The sequence below is a fragment of the Silurus meridionalis genome, chromosome 8 (genome assembly GCF_014805685.1).
Source record: "Silurus meridionalis isolate SWU-2019-XX chromosome 8, ASM1480568v1, whole genome shotgun sequence".
NCBI classification, from domain to species: Eukaryota; Metazoa; Chordata; class Actinopteri; order Siluriformes; family Siluridae; genus Silurus; species Silurus meridionalis.
Window position 1 is genome coordinate 5960425 of NC_060891.1, and position 24389 is coordinate 5984813.

At 36.4% G+C, this 24389-nt stretch overlaps 1 protein-coding gene across 4 annotated transcripts; it reads left to right on the forward strand.

Moving 5' to 3' along the window:
- The first annotated feature begins 14945 nt into the window (after nt 1–14945).
- Nucleotides 14946–24343, forward strand: LOC124389695 (sodium/bile acid cotransporter-like). 4 transcript variants are annotated; one of them, XM_046855124.1, is made up of 7 exons: nt 14946–15067; nt 16078–16171; nt 16749–17145; nt 18477–18681; nt 19021–19199; nt 20084–20283; nt 22782–24343. In XM_046855124.1, the coding sequence occupies exons 3-7, from the start codon at nt 16784–16786 to the stop codon at nt 22847–22849; spliced, it is 1014 nt and encodes a 337-aa protein (XP_046711080.1). In that variant the 5' UTR covers nt 14946–15067; nt 16078–16171; nt 16749–16783; the 3' UTR covers nt 22850–24343. The 4 variants fall into 4 exon arrangements, with proteins under 4 accessions (XP_046711080.1, XP_046711081.1, XP_046711078.1 ...); XM_046855125.1 differs by having other exon boundaries at nt 16752–17145; XM_046855122.1 differs by lacking the exon at nt 16078–16171.
- The last annotated feature ends 46 nt before the right edge of the window (nt 24344–24389 follow it).

A 24389-nucleotide genomic window follows, 5' to 3' on the forward strand; every position in this document is an offset into this window, starting at 1 on the left:
CATGCGCGGTGGCGCGAGGCATGCCGGGCATGAAGGTTCTTAAAGGAAGCGAGGCTCACTAGCTAGGCCTAGGGATGGGCGATACGATTTATTTTATCTTCCATCCGATACCAAGTACAGTGCAACCTCGATACTCGCGGGGGTTACGTTTTTATGACCCTTCGCGAGTAACAAAAAATCGCGAGGTTTTTAATGGTTCATTTTTCAAGGGGAATTGTACATGTACTTTACTGTAAACTCAACAAAAATTGTGAATTACTTGTCATGAATGTTTTATTTACTACTTTAAATGAATTATACAATAATAAAATAGTTTTACATTTTTTATGTAATTTATTAGTACAAAGTCTGTTTTTAAATGTTACTCCAAACTTTCGAGCCACAAGTATCGCGGTTCCGCTGTGCTTTCAAGACAAGTATCGTCAATATCGATACAGATACTTCTATGAAATATGTATACAGTGTTTTAATAATATTTTATTATTTATTAAAACACTGTATACATATTTTATTGAAATATCGATACAGATACCAATACTTCTATGAAATATGTATACAGTGTTTTAATAAATAATAAAATAATTTTTTTCCAAATATTTTTACTCATATACATGTAATATTCTGCTCCCTGTGAAATACTAAAGTATCATATGTGAAACAATCTTTATGGTATAAAGTATACCTATAAATAAATCAATGTAACTCGACTTTTTGTATTCAAATAACCTGATCACCACTTTGTGCCTGGATAATATCTCTGAAGGTCTCTCCCAAATGATTCTGCTATAAAACGTTGCCTCAAGCCAAGGGCCATGTCAGTGTTGTCTCCTGTGCTTGCCTCAGCTGTACTCTGTCTTGCTCTATAGAGTGTTTTAATTTAAGATGCTTTGTCGTATTTGTCAAATTGCCACAGTGGTGTATTGTTTTTTGACAAATGTCACATGAAGCTTAAAAAATGTTAAGTGGAGTAAAATAACTCGGGTCATAATTTGCAGCCATGCACTTGCATCTTCTGCGCTGAGTGTGCTTCGACTGAGTGAGCGAACGTTGTCATGAGAAGCAGTGGTTCAGTGGAAGAAGATATACAGTATTTCTCACTGACATTCCTATTTAAGTTGTATAAATATGTATATACTATACGGCATATTATTGTTATTCTGAACTCACTTGTTTAAAACACAGATAGGATCGATACTTCCATTTGAAAATCAATCCTTTAGATACAATGACAGTACAGGTAGACCCCAACTTACGAGGTTATATAGGGACCGAAAACCGGTAGTAAGTCCATCAGACCGTAAATCGAGAACAGTGACTACTATTTGATGCATTCTGATGCAGACATAAAGAGGCACTGTAAACACATTTACATTTTTTTAGATAGTACAAATTAACTAAATAAAAATTATTATTTACATTTTTTTCCCGTCTGAGGTGACCGTCGTATTTCTGAAATGTCGTAAGGGTCTGACTGTATAGAAATTATTAATCCTTTACCTTCATCACTAGCTGGGCTATCAGGGCAAGCAAGGCCTTCTCTGCTGGCTTAAACACTCAGAATCAACAATCAGATTCATGGACTACACCATTAAGCAGGTGTACAATAATGTCAGTATTTTCACATCCTGTGATTCAGTTGTCAGAGAGCGCACTAGTCGGAGCTTGCAAACCACATCTGTATATATTAAATATATTTAATAGCTTGTTTTAATCCACAATGGCTGACAGAAGAGGAGAAATTTATTTGATCGCAGACATACTTACAATACAATTTTCAAGAGAGACTTTTCAACAAAAGCTGTATATTGTTAGGAAAGGTCAGCCAAAACAGTTTAAAACAGCAAAAACAAAAACATACAACTTGACATTTATTTAAAATGCCCAGGAAAACCATAATGCATGAAAAAAATGCATAAAAATGCACAGAAAACCTACGGTCATTTAATAAGGTTAATATTGATGACTGTGCTAGAGATGGTGTATAAGGTGCAGCTGTGACTGCAGTGAAAGGAGAATTGTGTTAACTGGGTTTCTTGCTTTATAGGGAGGCCCGGGTTACCAATGACCATGCCAGGTATTGATAGCCAGCAATATTTGCTTTGAGAATGTTAATGGAGAAGTATAGAGAAGGTCAGAAGGAGTTGCATTGTGTGTTTGCGGATTTAGAGAAAGCGTACGACAGGATGCCGAGAGAGGAGTTGTGGTATTGTATAAGGAAGTCTGGTGTGTCAGAGAAGTATGCGAGAGTGGTGCAGGACAAGTATGAGGACAGTGTGACAGCAGTGAAGTGTGCAGTAAGAACAGACAGACTGGTTCAAGGTGGAGGTTGGATTGCATCAAGGATCAGCTTTGAGCCCTTTTCTGTTTGCAGTGGTAATGGACAGGTTGACGGACGAGGTCAGACAGGAGTCTCCATGGTCTATGATGTTTGCAGATGATATTGTAATTTGTGGCAAAAAGTAGGGAGCAGGTTGAGAAGAGCCTGGAGAGTTGGAGGTACGTGCTGGAGAGAAGGGGAATTTAAAGTCAGTGGGAGTAAGACAAAGTACATGTGTGTGAATGAGAGGGAGGGCAGTGGTGTGGTGCGGTTGCAGGGAGAAGAGGTTGTGAAGGTGGATGAGTTCAGGTACCTGGGGTCAATAGTGCAAAGTAATGGAGAGTGTGTTAGAGAAGTGAAGAAAGGAGTGCAGGCAGGGTGGAGTGGGTGGAGAAAAATGGCAGGAGTGATTTGTAATAAAAAGGGTATCTGCAAGAGTGAAAGGGAAAGTTTATAGGACTGTGGTGAAACCTGCGATGTTGTATGGTTTAGGGACAGTGGTATTGACTAAAATACAGGAGGTGGAGTTGGAGGTAGCAGAGCTGAAGATGCTAAGATTTTCATTGGGAGTGACAAGGATGGAAAGGATTAGGTTTATTAGAGGGACCATGCATTTAGGACATTTTGAAGACAAGGTAAGGGAGTTTAGATTGAGATGGTTTGGACATGTGCAGAGGAGGACCATGGGGTATATGATGAAGGCCAAGGAGGGGGTTTATGGATGTGGTGAGGGAAGACTGAAAATGAAGAAGGAGTCTCTTTTCTCTCTCTCTCTCTCTCTCTCTCTCTCTCTCTCTCTCTCTCTCTCTTCTCCTGTACCTTTCTTTTTTTCTAGACGCAAATGGAGACCACTTTGTGCAGCTGAGGATGGTCTCACATTAACAGCCTAAAGATCTTTGAAATTACTGAGCAACTCAAGAACTATGAGGATAGATTTGGACTGTAAATAATATCAACAGTCTGCTACAATGTCTTATTACAGTAGTTTTTATAAAATGGAAAATCCAGGTATTTGTGTAAAAACTCTACACTGGCTCCCAATTAAATCTCGCATTGATTATAAAATACTAATAATACTACTACTAACGTATAAAGCACTTAGCGGTCTCGCTAGATCAAAATATGCAGGCTATTTGTTGGTACCTTAAATAATGAATGTTTATGGTTCAGCCTTCCAATCAGTGTTCGGGACTCAGACAAAGTCTCGGTGTTCAAGTCGAGGATAAAAATATATATTTATTACATATATATTTATATAACATATAAATATTTATTTAATCAAGTCTTTTATCAGTAGTTTTTTAGGTAAAGGAGCAGATCTGGAGGGAACATGGATATAGAGTGTTTGGTGAACTTGGATATTTGTATGCTGTCGTCTCTTCACTCTCACAAGTTCACTCGGGTTTGTTGACGGTGGTGTGGTGGATCGTCTCTTATCCCAGTGATCCCTCATGTCTGTGTTAACTTCTGGTTCTCCCTTTTAGTTATGCTGCCATAGCGAGTCTTGCTGGAGTCGCAACTGCACAGTGACATTAACTTTCATACAACAAAAGGATACTTAATAATCCATATCCTTCTCTCCCTGTCACACACACACACACACACACACACACCCTCTCTCTCTCAGTCGAGATTAAACATGCTCCCGAGGTTACAGTGACCACTATTCCTGCACCTCTCCACTCCTCAGATCTGCTGGCTTGGCCTACCTCTGGACAGTCTCTTCGATTGGAGGCCACTCTGTGCAGCTGGAGATGGTTTCTCATCAACGCCCTGGGGATCCATGAAATTATGCAGTAAGAACAGGAACTCTGAGGATTTGGATTTGGACTGTAGTTAATGTCAACAGTCTGCTACACTGACTCAGGACTACAGTTCGCTTCTGATCATCAACACTGCACCCTGCAAAATCGTTTAGCTGTAATAAATGGACATTCGGTGCCACCCAGATGAGGATGGGTTCCCTCATGTGTCTGGTTCCTCTCAAGGTTTCTTCCTTATGCCATCTCGGGGAGTTTTTCCTTGCCACAGTCGCCACCGGCTCAATCATCAGGGACAAACTAACACTTATATAAAACATTTTATTTATTCTTTATCACCACATTATCTGTGTAAAGCTGCTTTGAGACAATGTTCATTGTTAAAAGCGCTATACAAATAAAAATTAATTTAACTGAATGAAAAAAAATTTAATGAGTAAAAGTAAAATGTACAAAAAATAAGTACTATATAAGTAAGATAAGTAAAGTACTGATACTAGAAAAAATATTCTACTTAAGTACAGTAACAAAGTATTTGTACTTCATTACTACCTATTTCTGTTTTAAGCACCCATTACTGAACAGTACATCTCAACAATGATAAAACTATAATGAATGGACATGATGAGTTCCTTTACTTAGTCTGGTTCCTCTCAAGGTTTCTTCCTCCTGACATCTCAGGGAGTTTTTCCTTGCCACAGCGATTCCTGGATTTCTCGTTGAGTATAAACTTATAGGCTCTAATATAAATTCAAATTTTCGAACATATTTATCTCTAAAAGCTGCTTTGGGACAATGTCATGTGTTAAAGTTTTATATAAATACAACTGAAATTGGATTGTAGACATTCGCACAAAGCAGCTTTACAGGAACATGGATGTATATTTAGATCCTCGATGAAGTAGATGAGTGACACAGGGGTGGCAAAGTCAAACTAATAAATGTGATATAATAAAAATGATAATTTTTATTACATTAAAGACATAAAAACCATAGAAGGCATTTCTACAATATCAATCATATGACTAAACTTTGCAATACTATATAATACTAATTATTGTTGTTAGATTTTTGTTTCAATTGAATTTTAAAATCCTTAAGTGAATGAATTGATCATTTCTGTAAGTAAACAGAAACTTAAATGAAAACAGCCTGACTTGTACAAAATGGATTCTAATAATTTGCTGTTTTTTATTTTATATTATTTCTAGCTCAGAACCCTTGCAAACAATTTTCTTTGCTAACATCTAATCATAAAATTATACTCTGCTGAAATGGTATTTTATCCCCGTTTGGATTGCTTAGGTAGACCTATCTTTCTCTTTTGTCCTTGCCTAGTTTTGATTCTTACTATATTTATTCTTTAATTGTACACTATAAGGTCCAGCAGTATAATAAAAGTTCAGTATGTTCAATCTGTGGAAAAGAGTCTGAAGTGCAAGTCTACAGTCATGGGCGTAAATCCCGGGGGGGACGGAGGGGACATGTCCCCCCCATCCAAGGGTTGTCCCCAAAAAAAAAAAAAAATATCAAACTCTCTATTATATAAAATATATGTATGCATACCTAAATAATTGTGTAAGTACAAAAGAAAACGCAAAAAAATTCATTTAGAAACAGTTGAGTTCCCCCTCCGCTTCCTCACAGTGGTTTGACCCACTGCCTGTTTCCCAGTTCATCTCACCTTCTCTACACACACACGAGTCAGGTGTGTGTCTGTGGCTCAATTAATGTTCAACTCCATTAACTAGGGTATTTTATTCACTTTAAATAAAGCGATTCTCTTTAATGTAGTTGATGCAGACTCATTCATAAATTAGTTGCGGCAAAAATGCTGATTAGCGATGTAATTTCCATGAATCTGCTCTATTATTGATTAAATTATGACTTATCTACTGACCGTTAGCTTGTTTATAATAGCTTGTAGCATAGTGCACTAACATTAACACACAATTAGCATATTGTTTATCTGTGCATTTACTAAATGAGCACTGTGCTACGTCCGAACTGACCCCACTGTATTTTTATAATCAATTTCTATTCTGTTCTTAAATGTCTTAATTAATTTTAAATAAAAATGTAAACTTTTCTTTTAATTCCTTGTTTTGCTTTGTCATTGAACCTGAGAAAAACTTTGTAAATAACCATAATGACGCAGTCTCCATGCTACAATAATAATGATAAAAGCAAAGTGTTTCACTGTGGGGACACTGTGTCTTTATAAGTACAATTTGACTGTATTATTTGTGTCCCCCTTCAAAAATTGCTCATGAGAAATTCTATATTTATTGTCCCCCCTCTACTGTTAAATGAAATTTACGCCCAAGTCTACAGTATCCGCATTCTAATTATCTTCAGTATTTGTCTTCACTATTAATATATAATGTTGGAAACAATCAAAATCAAGGCATGTCAAAACTTTTGACTTAATACTTCAGTCTTTTAAGCATCATAACCCTACAAGAGGAGCTGAGCAATGTTTCATGCTTTGGATGCAGATTTCTCCATGATAACTGAAAACACACAGTACTTGTTGCTGCATTATACTTAACAATACACTCATGGCTGTTTTTCTGAACAAAGTGAACCAGGTCCACTTTTTGCTGCAGCAGATGTTTGGATAGATACATTAGTCAACATATATATCAAATTACTTTGCTAATGTATTTCATGTCATTACTGCAGTATTAATCAGCTTCATACTGTACTGTACAATCCCAGGTTTTGCCACCAGATGTCGCTCTCAACCGGAGGCTGATCAGTTGATAAATCATCTTCACCAGTCTCTCATGCAGTCTCTATAGGCACTGTTTTTGGAGAGATCTAAGTGATTTTCTTTTCATATAGTGATATAGTTAAACAGACAGACAGATCACTTTTTTCCCAAATAGAAATGAATGTAAAGATAACTAATGAATAAATAGAAATATGTACAATATCTAAAGAATAAACATACAGTGTGTATCTGTAAGTCAGTAATATTATTTTGAAGGAGTCCTCTGCTTTGCTTCGCTGTTTCAGTAATGGTTCATGGAGGGTATGCTGTTTATTTTCCAGAATGGTTGTCTAATGAACAACCCAAGACAGAGCCTTGTTTCTGTAATCTTCTTGATTAGCTTGTTGAGCTTTATTTTTTTGCCACTTTTTTAAAATTAATAAATGAAATATTATTTATTAAAATGTTGCTATATAAAAATATATATTTCACTGATGTCTGAGTAGAAAATTGATGATGTACAGAATGACTTTTTTACTAATTTTGTATAATCTGTGCCAGTAATGCTGGAGAGCATGGCATGTGTAACACTTAAATGGCCCATGCAACTATGCAGCATGTTACTGTTGATTATCACAGCAAGTGAATTTTTCAATGACAATGAAAAGAAGGCTGGGAAATATGGTCATTACTGCTTAACCCTTTAATCTTTCATTTAAACAAAAAAAAAAAAAACAGAAATACTTTGCTCTCATGAATATGAAACAATTGCAAACAACACCATTTTGTTAAATATATATTTGGCGCTATTGTTAAATATATGTGTAACACTATTATTGGTAACCATTTAGTCAGTACTTGTTTGTGTTACTTTCCTTTTTTGCTTTGAGTGTGTCACCTTCCTTGATCATTGATCTGAGTCTTCTCATGAAGTTGGAGAATACATGGCAAGGGTTCTAAGATCATTTCTCCATACAGGATCTCTGGAAATCTGGAAATCCTTTAAACAAGTCCATGCTGGGGAATCTCCTTGTCAGTTTAAACCATAGGTTTTTATGGGGATCAGGTGAAGGGACTAGAATTGCTATGGCAGGACTTTTTGATTTGGTACCATCTTCAATATACAAACTGTCTCCACACTAGAGGACAGAGTTTACCAGGTTGGAATTAGATTTTTTAAGACGTGTCTATTTCACTGGAGTCTGTTATATTGCTCTCTAATCGAATCTTATTCTAACCGGAGCTTCAGGACAAGGTCTCATTCTGTAGCAGATGTAATTATTGATGATCATTCATAAACCTCTAAGATTGATATTCAATTAGCAAATCATAATAATAATTCTGACAGAGCCTGTATAGAAATACAGCAAGGATTGCGATAGGGTTTAGTGGTTTAGTAGCTAACTAGTACATGTTAATGAATACAAACTAACAGTGCACAGGAAGCCACCTCTACTTATATCTTTATACATCAGTAAATAATATAAGGCTATTATGCATAAACTACAATATACACTCACTGGGAACTATAGTAGGAACCCTACACTAATACTGGGTAGGTCCTCCGATTGCTCTCAAAACATGCCATGGATCACACAATTCCTCCAGATGTTTCAAAGTATTGATTTCAGATCTGATGACTGATTTTAGGCTGTCATGGGTACATTTCCAATGAAAATGGACAGTTGAAGCCTGGACAAAACAATTTAATTATTTTCCTCTCTTAACAATATGGTGTTTCCACTCAACAAAAAACAGTTAATTTCCTAATGGTTTTGTATTTTGCACCACCCTGTTTAAACTATGTTGTGTGAATGTGGTCTGTGAAAATCCGAGATCAGCTGTTTCTAAAATATATTCTATTTGGCACCACCAACCATGCCATTATAAAAGGCCACAAAAAGTACACTTTTGTGCCATTTGTTGTTGTTGTCAGCATTAGCTGAACATCTTGACCTCTCAAGTCAAGCAAGTATACTGTGTTCTTATAAAAAAAGGGAATATATATTGCTTTGCCAGCAAGAACATGGCATTTGTGATATTTGTAAAATTGGTATAACATTCCATTAGCACAAGCCAAAAATAATGTCTTAGGCCTGAGTCTTTATGAACTGTGGATCTGAAGTCAGCTGACTGGAAGCAACTGATCAAAACTGTATGATGAAAAGCTGTCTTTCCCACAGAGCTGCCTGGAACACTGTGTGCTACAGCATGCTATATTACATTATACCACTGATTTCAATCATTCAGATCTTTATAGAAGGACAAATAACCTAGCCATGCTGACTTCACTGGACCCAGCACAGTCTGCCCTTGGGCACCACAAAGACAGTTACTTCTTATGATCCAGAAAAACACAATATTTATTATAATGCTTGGTATGTCACTAAAACTAATGAGTACTATTTTTATTTTCATTCAGCAATAGCTACAGTTTCAAAATCTGTAAATGATTTTTCCAGTCAACCTCCTCCAACATGTGTCTGATGTCTGATTAGTTCAGAATGCAGCAGCAAGAGTCCTCACTAGATCTAGGAAATATGACCACATCACCCCTGTTTTAATCAGTCTAGACTGCTCCCAATTAAATCTCACATTGATTATAAAATACTACTACTGACGTATAAAGCACTTAACGCTCTCGCACCGCAGTATCTGAGTGAACTTCTGTACCAGTATGATCCTCCACGCCTACTTAGATCAAAAGGTGCTGGCTATCTGTTGGTTCCTCAAATAATGAAGAATAATAAAGCCCCACAGTTATGGAACAGCCTTCCAACCAGTGTTCGGGACTCGGACACAGTCTCAGTATTCAAGTCGAGGTTGAAAACGTATTTATTCAGTCAAGTCTTTTATCAGTAGATTTTTCTTAGGTAAAGGCTCAGATCTGGAGGGAACAAGGATATAGAGTGTTTAGTGAACTGGTATATTTGTATGCTGTCGCCCCTCAGATTCACACGTTCACTTGGGTTTGTTGACGGTGGTGTGGTGGGTCGTCTCTTATCCAGAGATCCCTCATGTCTGTGTTACCTTCTGGTTCTCCCTTTTAGTTATGCTGCCACAGCAAGTCTTGCCGGAGTCCAAACTGCACAGTGACATTAACTTTCATACACCAATAGGGACACTTAATAATCCATATTTTTCTCTTCCTGTCACCCTCTTCTCTCTCTCTCTCTCTCTCTCTCTCTCTCTCTCTCTCTCTCTCTTCTCTCTCGGTCGAGTTAGACATGCTCCTGAGGCTCCAGTGACCACTGTTCCTGCCCCTCTTCCCTCCGTGAATCTTCCCACTTCGTCCAGGCCTGCCTCTGGATAGTGTTCTCTTCAACTGGAGGCTCTGTGCAGCTTGGGACGGTTTCTCATCAACGTCTTGGGTGGTTCCATGAAATTCCGGAGTAAGAACGGGAGCTTTGAGGATGGATTGGACTGTAGTTAATGTTAACAGTCTCCTTCACTGACTCAGGACTACAGTTTGCTTCTGATGAATTGAATTGAATTGATGAATTTTGGACATTTTTCATAAAAAATATTATAGTTATTGATAAAATAAGAATTTTCATATGCATAACCATAATTTCATTTAAAAAAATGCTAAAATGTGCAATAAATGAAACGGTGTCGCGAAAAATCCTGCATTGACAAAAATGACTTTTTTCATAAAAAATAATACTTATGAAAAGAAATGTTATATTTATTAGCATATTTTCATTCATAACTGTTAATAAGTGAACAAAAAACAAAAAAAGTGGCATGGCAAATCAAGTTTTGACAAAAATATGATGTTTTTTAAAAAGAAAATAGGTTAGTAATAATGAAAATTTGTTTTATATTTATTTGCATAATTTCATGAATACCACTAAAATGTCCAATAATTGAATGAAAATCAAAAGGTGACATGACAAATCATGTTTTGACAAAAATATGACTTTTTTTAGAAAAAATGTTATTATGAAAATATTAATCTGAATAATAATTAGCATCATTTCATGAATAATTGTTAAAAAGGGCAATGAGTGAACAAAAAAAAAAAAAAAACATGTTTTGACAAAAATATGACTTTTTTCATAAAAAATATAGTTATTGCTAAAATATTAATTTTCTTATTCATAAGCATAAATTCATTGAAAACAGTTAAAAAGGGCAATAGGTGAACAAACAACAAAAGTACCAATAAAAATCATGTATTTTTTGCTTATATCCAAGTTCAAGTTAAGCAAATTGCTGCCTCCATCATTTATCATTTCATAAGGAAACTGAGTTTTTTAAACACAATGAAAATCTTCATACTTTTTACTTCAACTTTTTTTAAAAATAAATATTTACAAAATTAAACAGGTTAACGGAATACAGCTTTGCCTATCTAGTCATACCTCTTCTAGTCCAATTCAGGATTATATGTCATGAATTAACACAAAAAAGTCCATCATGTTAAAGTGTGTTTTTTTTACATGTTAAAAAGTTACCATAAGTATTCACATCATCACTGTAAAACCAATAAAATTAATTACAATTGTTGCCATTAAAAGTCACATTTTTATAAAAAAATTATTTTATTTTAATCCACTTGTGTACAATTTAAATGCCATATGACCTCACTATAAATATGCTGGATTCTAAAAGGCTCAGAGCTCTCTTTTGCACACACATACACAGCAAAAGTTTATAGTTAGTTATAATAAGTTGGTGTTACACGTTTGCAGTTGTTGTTGCCGTCTCTTCGGCATTAATACCTATTGAAATTGTTTTGTTCGCTGCCATCTCGTTGATGTTTTCTTGTCTCGCAGGAATTGTTCACCTTTGTGGTCTTCTTCAGTGCAGGTATGTCTCTTTGTATTACACGCTGCTCTACTAGCTTCATTGGATGGTGCCTGGCACCTCAGATACCTGGTGATCCACTGCCACACATGGACACACAAAATCACATATACACTCAAACACACTCAGACACACACACAGCTAGACACAGACACAAGCAAATACACTCATACCCACACAGATTCACACAAACACAGGCACACACCCACACCCACACACACACACACACACACATACATACATACATCCAGACACACATGGACACACATAGATACACTTATAAAAATACAAGTTGTTTAAAGAACGAATCAAAAATACAAACCAAAACACATCATGAAAATACACCAGAAACAAACTACAGAAAACAAACAAAAAGAATGCAAATAGTTTTCTGGTTTAGGCAGGAAGAATGGAAGGCAAGTGACAGATTGAACTTGCCACAGTCAATTAAATTTCACTTTTCAGTGACCCTGTTTTCTTGGGCCTGATGTAAATACTGTTATGTGACTCATTGTGTGGAGTTGTGCAGGTCTAGAACATACTGAATGTTGTTCTAGCTGTTAGAAGGTGTTTAATAATAGAAACATATGTGTAGGATAGCTCAACATCCAGCTGTATTCATTGACCATCAATTGCTTTTGTGGGGTCAAAGGCATGCCAGAGATTGCAAAAAGAAATTCCCCAGAGGGAGCAGGAGTGCAGCTCTCCTCCCCATTCATGTCATCCTGATGTGGAGCTGATGTTGACTTCCCCAACATGTGCAGCACCCAAAGCCTCACATTGAACCGGGCTTTGATGGATTGAGATCTGAGCATAGTATGTGCCTCTTTGGATACCCACTCCATCACAGGGCCTTGGTAAAGGAAATGCCCAGGCTCCATGTAGTACCATGAGGCCGGCCCAGGCTTACCTTCTGTTCCTGTGATGTCAGTATCACCCACCTGTGAGGGACAGAACACAGACACAGGGGTTAAGAAAAGAGGAGGTGAAGGGAGACTTCATATGTATTATACTTCATTGTATAGCGCTTTTAACAATGAACATTGTCTCAAAGCAGTTTTACACAGATAATGTGGTGATAAGGAATGAATAAGATGTTCTTTATGTGTAAGTTTGTCCCTTACACATATTTCACCAAATGGTCCTCAGCCTGCTGGCTGGATGCCTGATAGTGACACTAGACCCACTCTGCCCTCCATTCACAAATGGCCTCATGACCACGCCCCGCTGACACAAAGTAAAACTACACAAAACAAACAAAAACGGGAAACATGCAATAAAAAAAACACACAACACAAACAACAAATCATTAAAAAGCCTCAAACAAACAACAGAAAAGCAATCACTAAAAACAACATAAACGACACAGAACAAACAACAACAACACAAAACAAACAACCAGTAATAAAAACAACAGAGAACAAACAATGAGAAACATAAAAAAAAAAAAAAGCTGAAACAACCAAACAGCAAAAGAACAGAATATAAACAACAGATACAACATGAAAACAAACAACTGATACAACAGGGAAAAAAAAACAAACAAAACAAACAACAAAAGCAAGAAACTAAAACAAAACAAATACCAACAGAAAGAACAAAAAAACAACAACAGAAGCAACAGAAAACAAATAATATAAGCAACACAAGAACAAACAAAACAAAAATAACAACAGAAAAAAAGACAAAATAAGGAAAATAACAGAGACACACACACACACACACACACACACACACTAGCATGAGTAAGCACTTTGAGTAATCGGGGGTTGATCAGTTTTAGGAGGTGTCCACTCTTAGATAATTGACGTTTTGCGAAACACTTAGTACAACACCTTTGTCACAATTATTGTGATATATTATCTTCCTGTCAGGGTCGACTTGATGATTTGCCAGGGTTGACTTGATGATTTGGGTTTTTCTACTTAGGTTCTTTTTTTAAGAAATGTTTTTGAAAAGTTATTTGGCAAAATGACAGAGATGTTAAACACACCCGAGAATGTACAGGACATGTAAATGTATTGCGTAGGTAAACAGCTGTTTGCTGAAGGAAAAGAACAAGGAGATAAGCACAAAGAGATTAAAAATTAATAATCAATGAGAGATACAGAGGAAAAAAATTTGTAAGAACGAACATACTCAAGGATAAGCAATAGATAAACTTGCTTATGATACATTTGTGTAAGATAAGATGTTCAGACTCAGCTTGGACCTTCTGGACCATAATCATGTAGTAAAGAGGTGTAAGTTAGATGTTCACCAGCAGCTCGAAGTCCCTGCCCTGTGTTCGATATGCACAACACAAAGCGGGGTGAAGGTTGGAGATGGGAGATCAATGAACCCTGACTGAAGCACTCGGCAGTGATTCTTAACTACAATGAAAATAAATATTTGGTCAGTGTGTGAACACACAAATAAAACTACACTCACTGTCCACTTCATTAGGAACACCTGTACTGTTTGTAATAATATAAACAATAGTATCATAACATTTCAAACAATATCGTGGCATCAATGCATTAATAATTCTAATAAAAACTGTGATCTCTGTAGCATTGTTGCTGACAGGACAGTTTCAGTAGTTCAGACACTCCTGAGATCTTGGTATGCAACAGTATTGAGAATTTATTTAGTGTTGCATAATTTATTTATTAATTTTTTTCTCCTGGAAGCATCAAGAGAATATCATCAGTGATAATGACCTCCTAGACACGAAGTGAAGTTGGCAGAGGACCGAGCTTGGCTATTTTCCCAGACCTTTTTCGTGCATATCAATGAGTGTGACTACAGAACCACACATACTGACATATTGGGAGAATTGCCATGATACAAACTTTATCACGTTGCTGGTTGCATATAAAAGAGCCCTTTGTTGAGCACATTTGCAGACAATTCATATTCACTACAAAAGTAGCAATACGAGGCTTTATTTGTGTATTTTAGCATCGAGTCATATCCATGTAGATACTATGTGACATGAAAAAAAAACACTTTTTACATTAATTTTTGTGTTTAAAGTCCAGTATATAAATGTGATTCAATACTCAACATTTAATTGATGACTTTCTAAATGACCATACTATTTGTTAAGATCATATGATTTAATCATGTGAAACCCTGTCATGTTATATTGTTATATTAAAAGAAATTGCATAGAACAAACAGTAACTTTTTAAAATTTTACTTATTAAAATATTTAGTAAAACAAAAAAGGAAAAGGAGTAAAAAAAAAAAGATCCATTTAAAAATCCACTTGAATCATGCTAGGGGGACGGCACAGTGATTACAAAACACCATGTGATTACAGAGTTCACTACATAGGCTTTGAACAGGAGAGACTGGGGGTGTCTTGAATGGGTGCGACAGAAAAAAAGAGAAAGGGAGTAAAAGAGCGAGTGACTTTGAGAGATTTGTGAGGTGCACCAAATGTATAGACTGGCTTCATGCACTCGCTCAATTGGGGTAAGAGAATCACTTTACTGTGTTTGTAATGTGCATGATTAATTATTATTATTAATATTAATTATTATTATTTTGCCTCTATTCATTAGAAAAAAAAAATTCTAGCACATCCAATGCATAAAATGTATTTGTTACATTGTAAGTAAAGGACTTTACAAAGTTCTAAAAGTGCACAACTTTATTTGTTTGGATTTTTGCCTTGCATGAAAGATTTCCAGACTAAATTGAACCTGCTTAGTATTCAATCTGCACTTTTTTTGTTTAATCTTAGAAGCACTTGGTATACTACGACTGTGCTTTTTCACACAAAGGGAGCCAGACTGTATTTTAAGCCACAAAATCTTTCTTTTTAACTCTTTTCAAAATTTTTTGAAAGTGAAACTGAAAAATAACCTGCAACCTGTGTAGCACAGTAAACAGATTAAAGCACTCTTAGTCTTTGTGTGTGTGTGTGTGTGTGTGTGTGTGTGTGGTAATCTGTAAGGCAGATCGTGTGAAACGGATGTTGTTACCTCTCCATATAAGCAGCATGATTGTTGTTTTATTTTATTTTATTGTTGTTCGGCTCGCATTCCTTCCAGCATGGAGATTGGCTATTGGAGACGGCTTTTCAGTTTCTCTAGTAGTCCTTTGAGAGGGATTTATCCTTTGAGAGTCTCAAGTTTGGGCCAGGATGTCCTAACTTCAAATTTATAGCAAAGTCAATTTCCTATTTGTCTTAGTCACATCAAAACATAAATCTCTCTTTTTTTTTTCAAGAAGCATACAACAAGAATACACCACTATACATAAACAACATCCAACACTCAAAACAACAGCAACAATTATCCAGACAACAATGTTCAAAGCCTGATAATGAGATTAATTCCACCATGATGCTGTGATGGTGCAGAATTACAACAAAACATTGTCTTAACCAGTTCATTGATAGCAGAATGTAAATTGTATTTTGTTTGGAAAAAATACAGATTTTGCTGATTGAAACTGATTAAGAATTGTCTTATATACAGAAATACTTCTGAAAGCAGGGGATACCCCATTAAGGATCACAGTAATGATTTCTGCTGCTAGGATTTAACATTTTTAAAACAAAAAAGCTTTCAGGTACGCTGAAATTTTCTTTTATTATCAATGTGATCACCGTTTAATACATATGTTTTAATATAACAGTACACATTTTATTTGGTGTATATTTAAGAGAAAGAAGTCAAATGTATATTTTTTACACAATTTCTTCTATCAGTCATCATTTTAATCTTAATCTAAGTCACAATTGTTGTTTTTAGGGTCAGAGATCAGCAATTAGATAACATTATATAAATGATTGTTATCACCAATAACCATTACTATATACAAAGTGAATTACAAAATACCTGAAAATAGCGTAAATCCACTGGTGTTTAAATGCCTTTATTTTTGTATTTTTGTATTTTATTTTTTTCATGCTTTTATTGTTTGATTTTCTTATTCTTTTTTTTTTGCTGTTGTAGAAAACAAGGATGAAGGGTGAATGGGGTGGGGTGGGGGGGGGGGGGGATAAAAACCAAGAGGGCAAGATCTTACTAAATGTTTCAAGATTTAGTAAGATGTTAGTAAGATGTCAAAGGGCTGTCAGATTTTATAAAATTAAATAACCATTCTAAGAAAAATAAGTCATTTATTATATTTTTTTTATCTTCAGCAGTGAGAACAGAATCAACTTTATTGCTTGGTACAATGGAGCACTGGGAAAATGGCACATCAGGAAATGGCACCATTGGAGATTTCCAGTCACCCTTCTCTCCGGTCATCGACAAGGCCATCAACGGGATCACTATCATCATCCTCTTTATCACTATGGTTTCCCTGGGCTGCACCATGGAGATAGAAAAAATCAAGCGCCACATTATCAGGCCAAGTGGCGTGGGCATAGCGGTGGTGGCCCAGTTTGGAATAATGCCTTTGACTGCCTTCTGTCTGGCCAAACTTTTACATCTTAGGGCTATTGAGGCCATCACAGTGCTTATCTGTGGATGCTGTCCAGGAGGAAATCTCTCCAACATTTTTGCATTAGCTCTAAAAGGAGACATGAACTTGAGGTAATTTTTACTGTGCCTACATTCAGCTGCGGTTTTGAGGTTTCCTTAGCACACAGAACTCCATTTATTAAGATTTCAAAAGGTACCAAATGGATGCTCCTTGTTTGAGTTCACTGATAGTGTAAATATGTAGATAAAGTAAAGGCAAAGGCATGAAACAGTTAAATAGCCATTTAAACAGCATTTTGGCCTGTCTTTGCCAAAAATAAGTACATTTACCTCAGAAGGTACTTATATTACACCAGACATATCATTTGCTTTTCTGCATTTGTCTGGAAATCTTTCTGCATTAATATATAAATATGTAGATAAGTGACATGAGCCATCCACTGTATTGTAAATTGTGAAAAAATTTTTTACCCATTCCAGATAGCAAAAGCTTACCGTATTTTCCGGACTATAAACCGCTACTTTTTTCCCACGTTTTGAACCCCGCAGCTTAAACAACGAAGCGGCTTATTTATGGATTTCTTTTGGGTTTTTCCCGGTTTCACAAACTTCAAGCCAAAAAAACTGAACCCCATAACATTAGACCAATGAAATTTCCGAACGGAAACGGAAAAACGCACCTCACCTGTGTTCTGAGCTGCACGGCATCAGAAGAAAATTTTTTTTTTTTAAACGCACGACGATGCCAAAAGAAAAACTCCCGAAAGAAATGAAAGGAAGGAGGAAGACAGTGAACAATGACTTTCTTGGTCGGCTACTGTTTAGATACAAGCCGTTGTAACGCGTTGAGTCTGGGTCATGGGAGAGCTCGCTAACTCCAGTTGCAACAGAAATCATATAAGCACAGACAGGTTTCCAAAACTCATGCTTTTTTATTTTTCTTGGCAACAGTGTTACGTGTTAGTCAGAGAAACTTAGAAATGAGCATCAGAAAATAATAAGGACATATTCCTCGGCCTTGCACACATGCAGTAATAGCGGAAAAATTCGGCGGCAGGCTATTCCCAAAATACTGCTCTGCTCTTAAAGGAGCCACAACATATTTCACACCGTGTAACAGACACTGTCTTTCGTTAAAGCCTGTGTAAAGTTTATGAGTTTCAATGTAGACAGGTGCCTATAGACAGGTGCGGCTTAATTATGTTTCAAATAAAAACATTTGTCAAATTCAGTGGGTGCGCTTTATAGTGCGGAAATTACGGTACATTTTTTTTACTTTAAAACTTGTTACTCATTTGCAAAGTGCAACAAATCTCAGCAAAACAATATATATGAAATATGAAATAAAATGTCCAAAATGTCAGGCTACACTTTAGTTTGAATGCTGTTGTTGAAGCCTGTAAAGAATAATGTTAATAAAAACAGAAAACTCTCTTCTACAGTATTGTGATGACCACATGCTCCACAGTTTTGGCATTGGGTGCAATGCCCCTTCTACTGTATCTGTACAGTCAAGGGTTCTCTGGTCTGGAGCATGCAGTTCCCTTCACTGGGATCTTTATTGCTCTCATCATGACCTTAGTACCCTGTGCTGTAGGAATCGCCATCAACCACTGGGCACCACGTTATTCTCAAATCATAACGAAGGTATACTGCAATAAATGTTTAAGCATTTCTAAATACCTTCCTATTGTGTTGTAAAAAAAATTTTTAATAATCTTTCTACAATTAATAGCAATTGTAGCAGTAATTCAGAAACGATCTCCATCTAAAAGCTGGTAAAGGTTGTATACTAGGCTGCACCTGTCTTAAGTAAAGCACGTTCAGGTCACAACCTCAAAATATTGTTACTAGAGATTTCTTTAAGTAATCATTTTTAGATAAATTATTGATATAGGCTCAAATCTGTGCTAATATTGATGTACTGAATTGATGCTAATAATTCTGAGGACTGCTATGAACCACAATTGTATTTCTTTCCAACAGGTAGGTCTCAGCATCTTGCTAATAGCCACTGTAGCAGTTGGAGTGATGTGTGGCATCTCTTTAGGAGCAACAGTGTGGATTGTGCTCTCTCCTCAAATCATGGCTGTGGCGGTTCTCATGCCTTTCATAGGCTACCTGCTAGGCTACACCATGTCCGTCATCTTCAAGCAGAATGGCCCGTGAGTACCAAACATGTCTTTAAAGGATTAAAGCAAGGATAAATCCGAAATTTTTCATGTGAAAAACATGACGTGATGTACCAAGTAGCATCAAATCTTACACAATAGCCTTGTCATAAACCAGTATTCGAAGAACAACACTATAAGGAACCCACAGACATTAAAACAGAGACATAGAAATCACTCAAAGTCTCTACAATATATCGACCAGAACTATGTAAAACAATAGAAAATGGATGCAAGTTGCAGTTCTATGGGATGTAGAAAGCAGAAAAGCATCACAGAATCAACCTTAAGACCACTTATATAGGCCAGGAACAGGAACCTGAGACTACAGTGGGCACAGGATCACTAACACAGGTGAAGCAGAAGACTGCAAAAAAGACAAAGTAATAAAACAATCAAAATTCAACACTTAATTTAACCCAGCTACTGCCTTACATCAAATAATGACCCAATAAATATAAAGAACTGTTGTCACTTGGTGAACAGTACGCAGTGTCATCTCCTAGGTACTGTATGTTCCGCACTTCTATCACTGCCTATGAGAAGAATAAAAATGGGCCAAATGTAATTGCAAACATACATTCAATAAAGTTTAATAAAACTGTATCATGAGACAGGAGGACTGTAAAAAAGAGCACATGCATCTTAATGTGCCTTATTCCATCATTAGTAGGCGTTATCGTGCTATGCAACTACAGACAGCACTACATCTTAGTAGATATAAAGTGAGATTATTGATTTGAATCGATAGCTATGGAGTTACACTTCACAAATAAAAGTCTTACATGGTCTTTGTGAATTAAAAAAGATTTGCATGTGGTCAGTTTGTTCTACTTTATTCTAAACACTTCAGCCCTGTTTTTCTGCTTTCGCCACAGGTGCAGAAGGACAATCGCTATGGAGACCGGCTGTCAAAACATCCAGCTGTGCTCCGCAATTTTGAAAGTGGCTTTTCCTCCAGAGGTCATTGGACCCCTGTTTCTCTTTCCGCTGATTTACATTGTATTTCAGGGTGCTGAAGCGCTATTCCTCATCTTTGTTTTCCGAATGTACCAACGGTTTAAACCCTCAACTGAAGGTAAGCTATCTTGTCAGTTTGTTACATGTAAATGTACTTCGCCAAGATCAGGGGTTCTCAAGGGTTTTGTAAAATACAGTCCATGAACTCTTAGTACACCTCATTTCTTTTATCAGCATAATAGAACAATGATTCATTTTGTTTTGTTATAAAACTGTAGGAAAGTTAAACCAAAAAGCTAAAAATTTTTTAAGAAATCGAAGGGACACCATTTGTCAAATTCTTGCTAATTTCATAACTAATGGTTTGTACTTTGAGCCTTAAAGCTTTAGAGACTTTGTCATTGTATACTGAAGAAAATTATAAACGCAACACTTTTGTTTTTGCCTCCATTTTATATGAGCTGAACTCAAAGATCTAAGACTTTTTCTATGTACACAAAAGGCCAATTTCTCTCAAATACTGTTCACAAATGTATGTAAATTTGTGTTAGTGAGCACTTCTCCTTTGCCGAGATAATCCATCCACCTCACAGGTGTGAATCAAGATGCTGATTAGACAGCATGATTATTGCACAGATGTGCTTTAGGCTGGCCACAATAAAATGCACCTCTAAAATGTGCAGTGTATTGGGGATCCGAAAACCAGTCAGTATCTGGTGTGACCACCATTTGCCTCATGCATTTTTGCCCTGTACAGTAAAAACAGGGATTAATCCGTAAAGAGAACACCACTGTGCCAGATGCCATCAAATTTGAACATTTGCCCACTCAAATCGGTTACAATGACGAACTGCAGTCAGGTCAAGACCCCCACGAGGACATGCAGATGAGCTTCCCTGAGACGGTTACTGACAGTTTCAGCAGAAATTCTTTGGTTATACAATTCTTTGGTTATGGCTGGTCTCAGACAATCTTGGAGGTGAAGATGCTGGATGTGGAGGTCCTGGGTTGGTGTGGTTACACGTGATCTGCGGTTGTGAGGCTGGTTGGATGTACTGCCAAATTCTATGAAACGCTTTAGGAGACTGCTTATGGTAGAGAAATTAACATTCAATTCAAGGGCAACAGCTCTGGTGGACATTCCTGCAGTCAGCATGCCAATCGCATGCTCCCTTTAAAATTGCAGCAGTGTATGTGTGATATTGTGCTTTGTGATAAAACTGCACACCTGTGCAATAATCATGCTGTCTAATCAACATCTTGATATGCCACACCTGTGAGGTGGATGGATTATCTCGGTAAAGGAGAAGTTCTCACTAACACAGATTTACACAGATTATTTCAGAGAAATACTGTAATTTCCGGACTATAAAGTGCACCCATATATAAGATGCACCCACTGAATTTTAAAAATATTTTAATTTTGAACATAAATAAGCCGCACCTGTCTATAAGCCGCTAAAACTAATGTACTTTCCACAGGCTTTAACGAAAGACACGTTACACACGGTGTAACGGGTGAAATATGTTGCGCTTCCTTTAGGAGCATAGCGGTATTTTGGGAATAGCCGTACGGTATTACTGCGTGTGTGCAAGACAAGGAATATGTCCTTATTATTTTCTGATGCTCATTTCTAAGTTTCTTTGACCAACCCCTAATGCTGTTGCCAAGAAAAAGAAAAAAGCACGAGTTTTGGAAACCTGCCTGTGCTTATATGATTTCTGTTGCAACTGTAGTTAGCGAGCTCTCCCTTAACCCAGACTCAACGCGTTACAGCGGCTTGTATCTAAACAGTAGCCTACCAAGAAAGTCATTGTTCACTGTCTTCCTCCTTCCTTTCACAACAATTTCTCTCGAGAGTTTATCTTTTGGCATCGTCGTGCATTTAAAAAAAACTTTTTTTCTCCCGATGCAGTGCAGCTCAGAACACAGGTGAGGTGCGTTTTTTTGTTTCCATTCGGAAATTTCATTGATCTACTGTTATGGGGTTCAGTTTTTTGGCTTGAAGTTTGTGAAAATGGAAAAAACCCAGGAAAAATGTATAAATAAGCCGCTTCGTTGTTTAAGCCGCGGGGTTCAAAACGTGGTAAAAATGTAGCGGCTTATAGTGCGAAAAATACGGTAGGTCTTTTGTGTACATAGAAAAAGTCTTGGATCTTTGAGTTCATTTTATAAAAAATAAGGGCAAAGATTTTGGTTTTCGGTAGTTTATATGGTTCATTTACACTCATTTCATTCATTTCGAATGAACTGGCAGAATGGATAATAAGTAACATACCATTATTACGAATAAAGTATGTTGTGGATTGTCACAAGTTCATGTTACTACTTTCATTATTTCTCACTGACAACACGAAGTCATTCTTGTTACTAATTTGTTTGATTAAAATGAAGAATAATTTACACTTTCATTAGGAAGGAATCAAGTGGAAAATATCTATTTGATTTCCACCACAACTCAGCTTTGAGAACTTCCACAAGTCTATGGGCATTGAATGAATTAAGTTGATAGAATTCTATTTGAGCAAATAGTAGACAGAATGTATCTTTATATATCTTATTCACATTGAACTTTTATATTATATTTATATTATATTATTGTGGTGTGTTTGTAGACGATCCTGTAAAGAAAGCTGAATACATGGCAGTGGACAATGGAGTGGAGGTGGGGAAAGTTTCTTAAGAAGTCTTCATATGGACTACAGTACAATACAAGGGATATAGTGCAGATCGTTGAACAAGCCATATGACGAGTGACAGGATGATTGTCTGTGCATCTTTTTAATAGTGCGAATGTCGAGCTTGTTGCTCTCCGTCCACATTCACTCCAAACATAGGGCATTTATAGATTTTTGTTATTTTTAAATCAGTATTAAAAATCCTGCTTGGATGTTTAAAGTTTTTTTTTTTTTGAGCAAAGGACTCATTCTGCATGTATAAAATAATTCCAACTAATTTGCACATTTTGTTAAAGTCTTGTACATTTATAGAAAGTTTCTTGTTTTTATATATCCTATTTATATCAGCTGTAAGATTAAAACCACCTCCCTAATACTGTGTAAGCCTGAATTTCGCTTTCAAAATAGCTCTGACCAATCAAGGCATGGACTCCACACTGAAGGTGTCTGAAGGGGTGAGTGCTATGGTACTGGCAACGAGATGTTATCAACAGATTCAATACGTTCTTTAGGTTGTGATGTGGGGCTTCCATAGAACAGACTACTTTGCCCCACAGATGTTCAATCAGATTGTGGTGTTTAATCAGAAGGAATTTGGAGGCCAAGTCAACACCTTGAACATTGCCATATTCCTTAAACCATTCCTGATCCATTTTGGTAGAGTTTTAGGGAGCATTTGTTGACATTAAGGAATGTTATCGGCCTGCAACGATGTTTAAGTAGGTGGTTTATATCAAAGTAACATCCACATAAATGCCAAGACCTAAAATATCCCGGCAAAACACTGCCCAGAGCATCACAAAACCTCCAATGGCTTCATTTTTCCTCACAGTGCATCTTTTTCTTCCCAAAGGCAACAGCACACATGCACCCAGCCACCCATGTGACGCAAAAAAAAGCGTGATTCCAAATTTTTCAGCACATTTGCAATTCCTATGAGTAGCAATGAACCTTGGACACCAATGAACATGCCTCCAGATGTCTTTCTTTGGACCATTTTCGGTTAATAATAACCACTGTACATTGTTCTGACCCAGTCATCTAGCTATCAATTTGGTTTGTCAATGTTACACAGATTACAGAATATAATTAATTAATTAACATATAAATTAAGTCTTAATCCTAATTATTATTAAATTTCCCATGTTTTAGAAAGATAAACAAGGAACATTCCAAATTTATAAGGGAAACCTAAAACCATCAGCCAGAAACAGCCATAAGCAGCTGGTTGTTGAAACTGGACAGTAACCTTAAAATCACAATAGAAGTGGTAAACAAATAGTTAAAATTAGGCTAGAATTAAGGTTTTAGAATGGTCCAGACTTCTAAATTGAGAACATGTGAAATGTGCTAAAGAAAGTCCTTTCAGGAAGCCAAATAATGAATTCATTTATATTTTCTATTTAGAACAAATTTCTATTTAAATTTTGACCCTGCAGATTCTGTCATTTCCAGAAGACCTGTAATGAATTTATAAAATAATTAAAATGCATGAATAATGTTGGTTTTTTTTTGGTGACAAACATGTGTTCCAATAATTTTGAC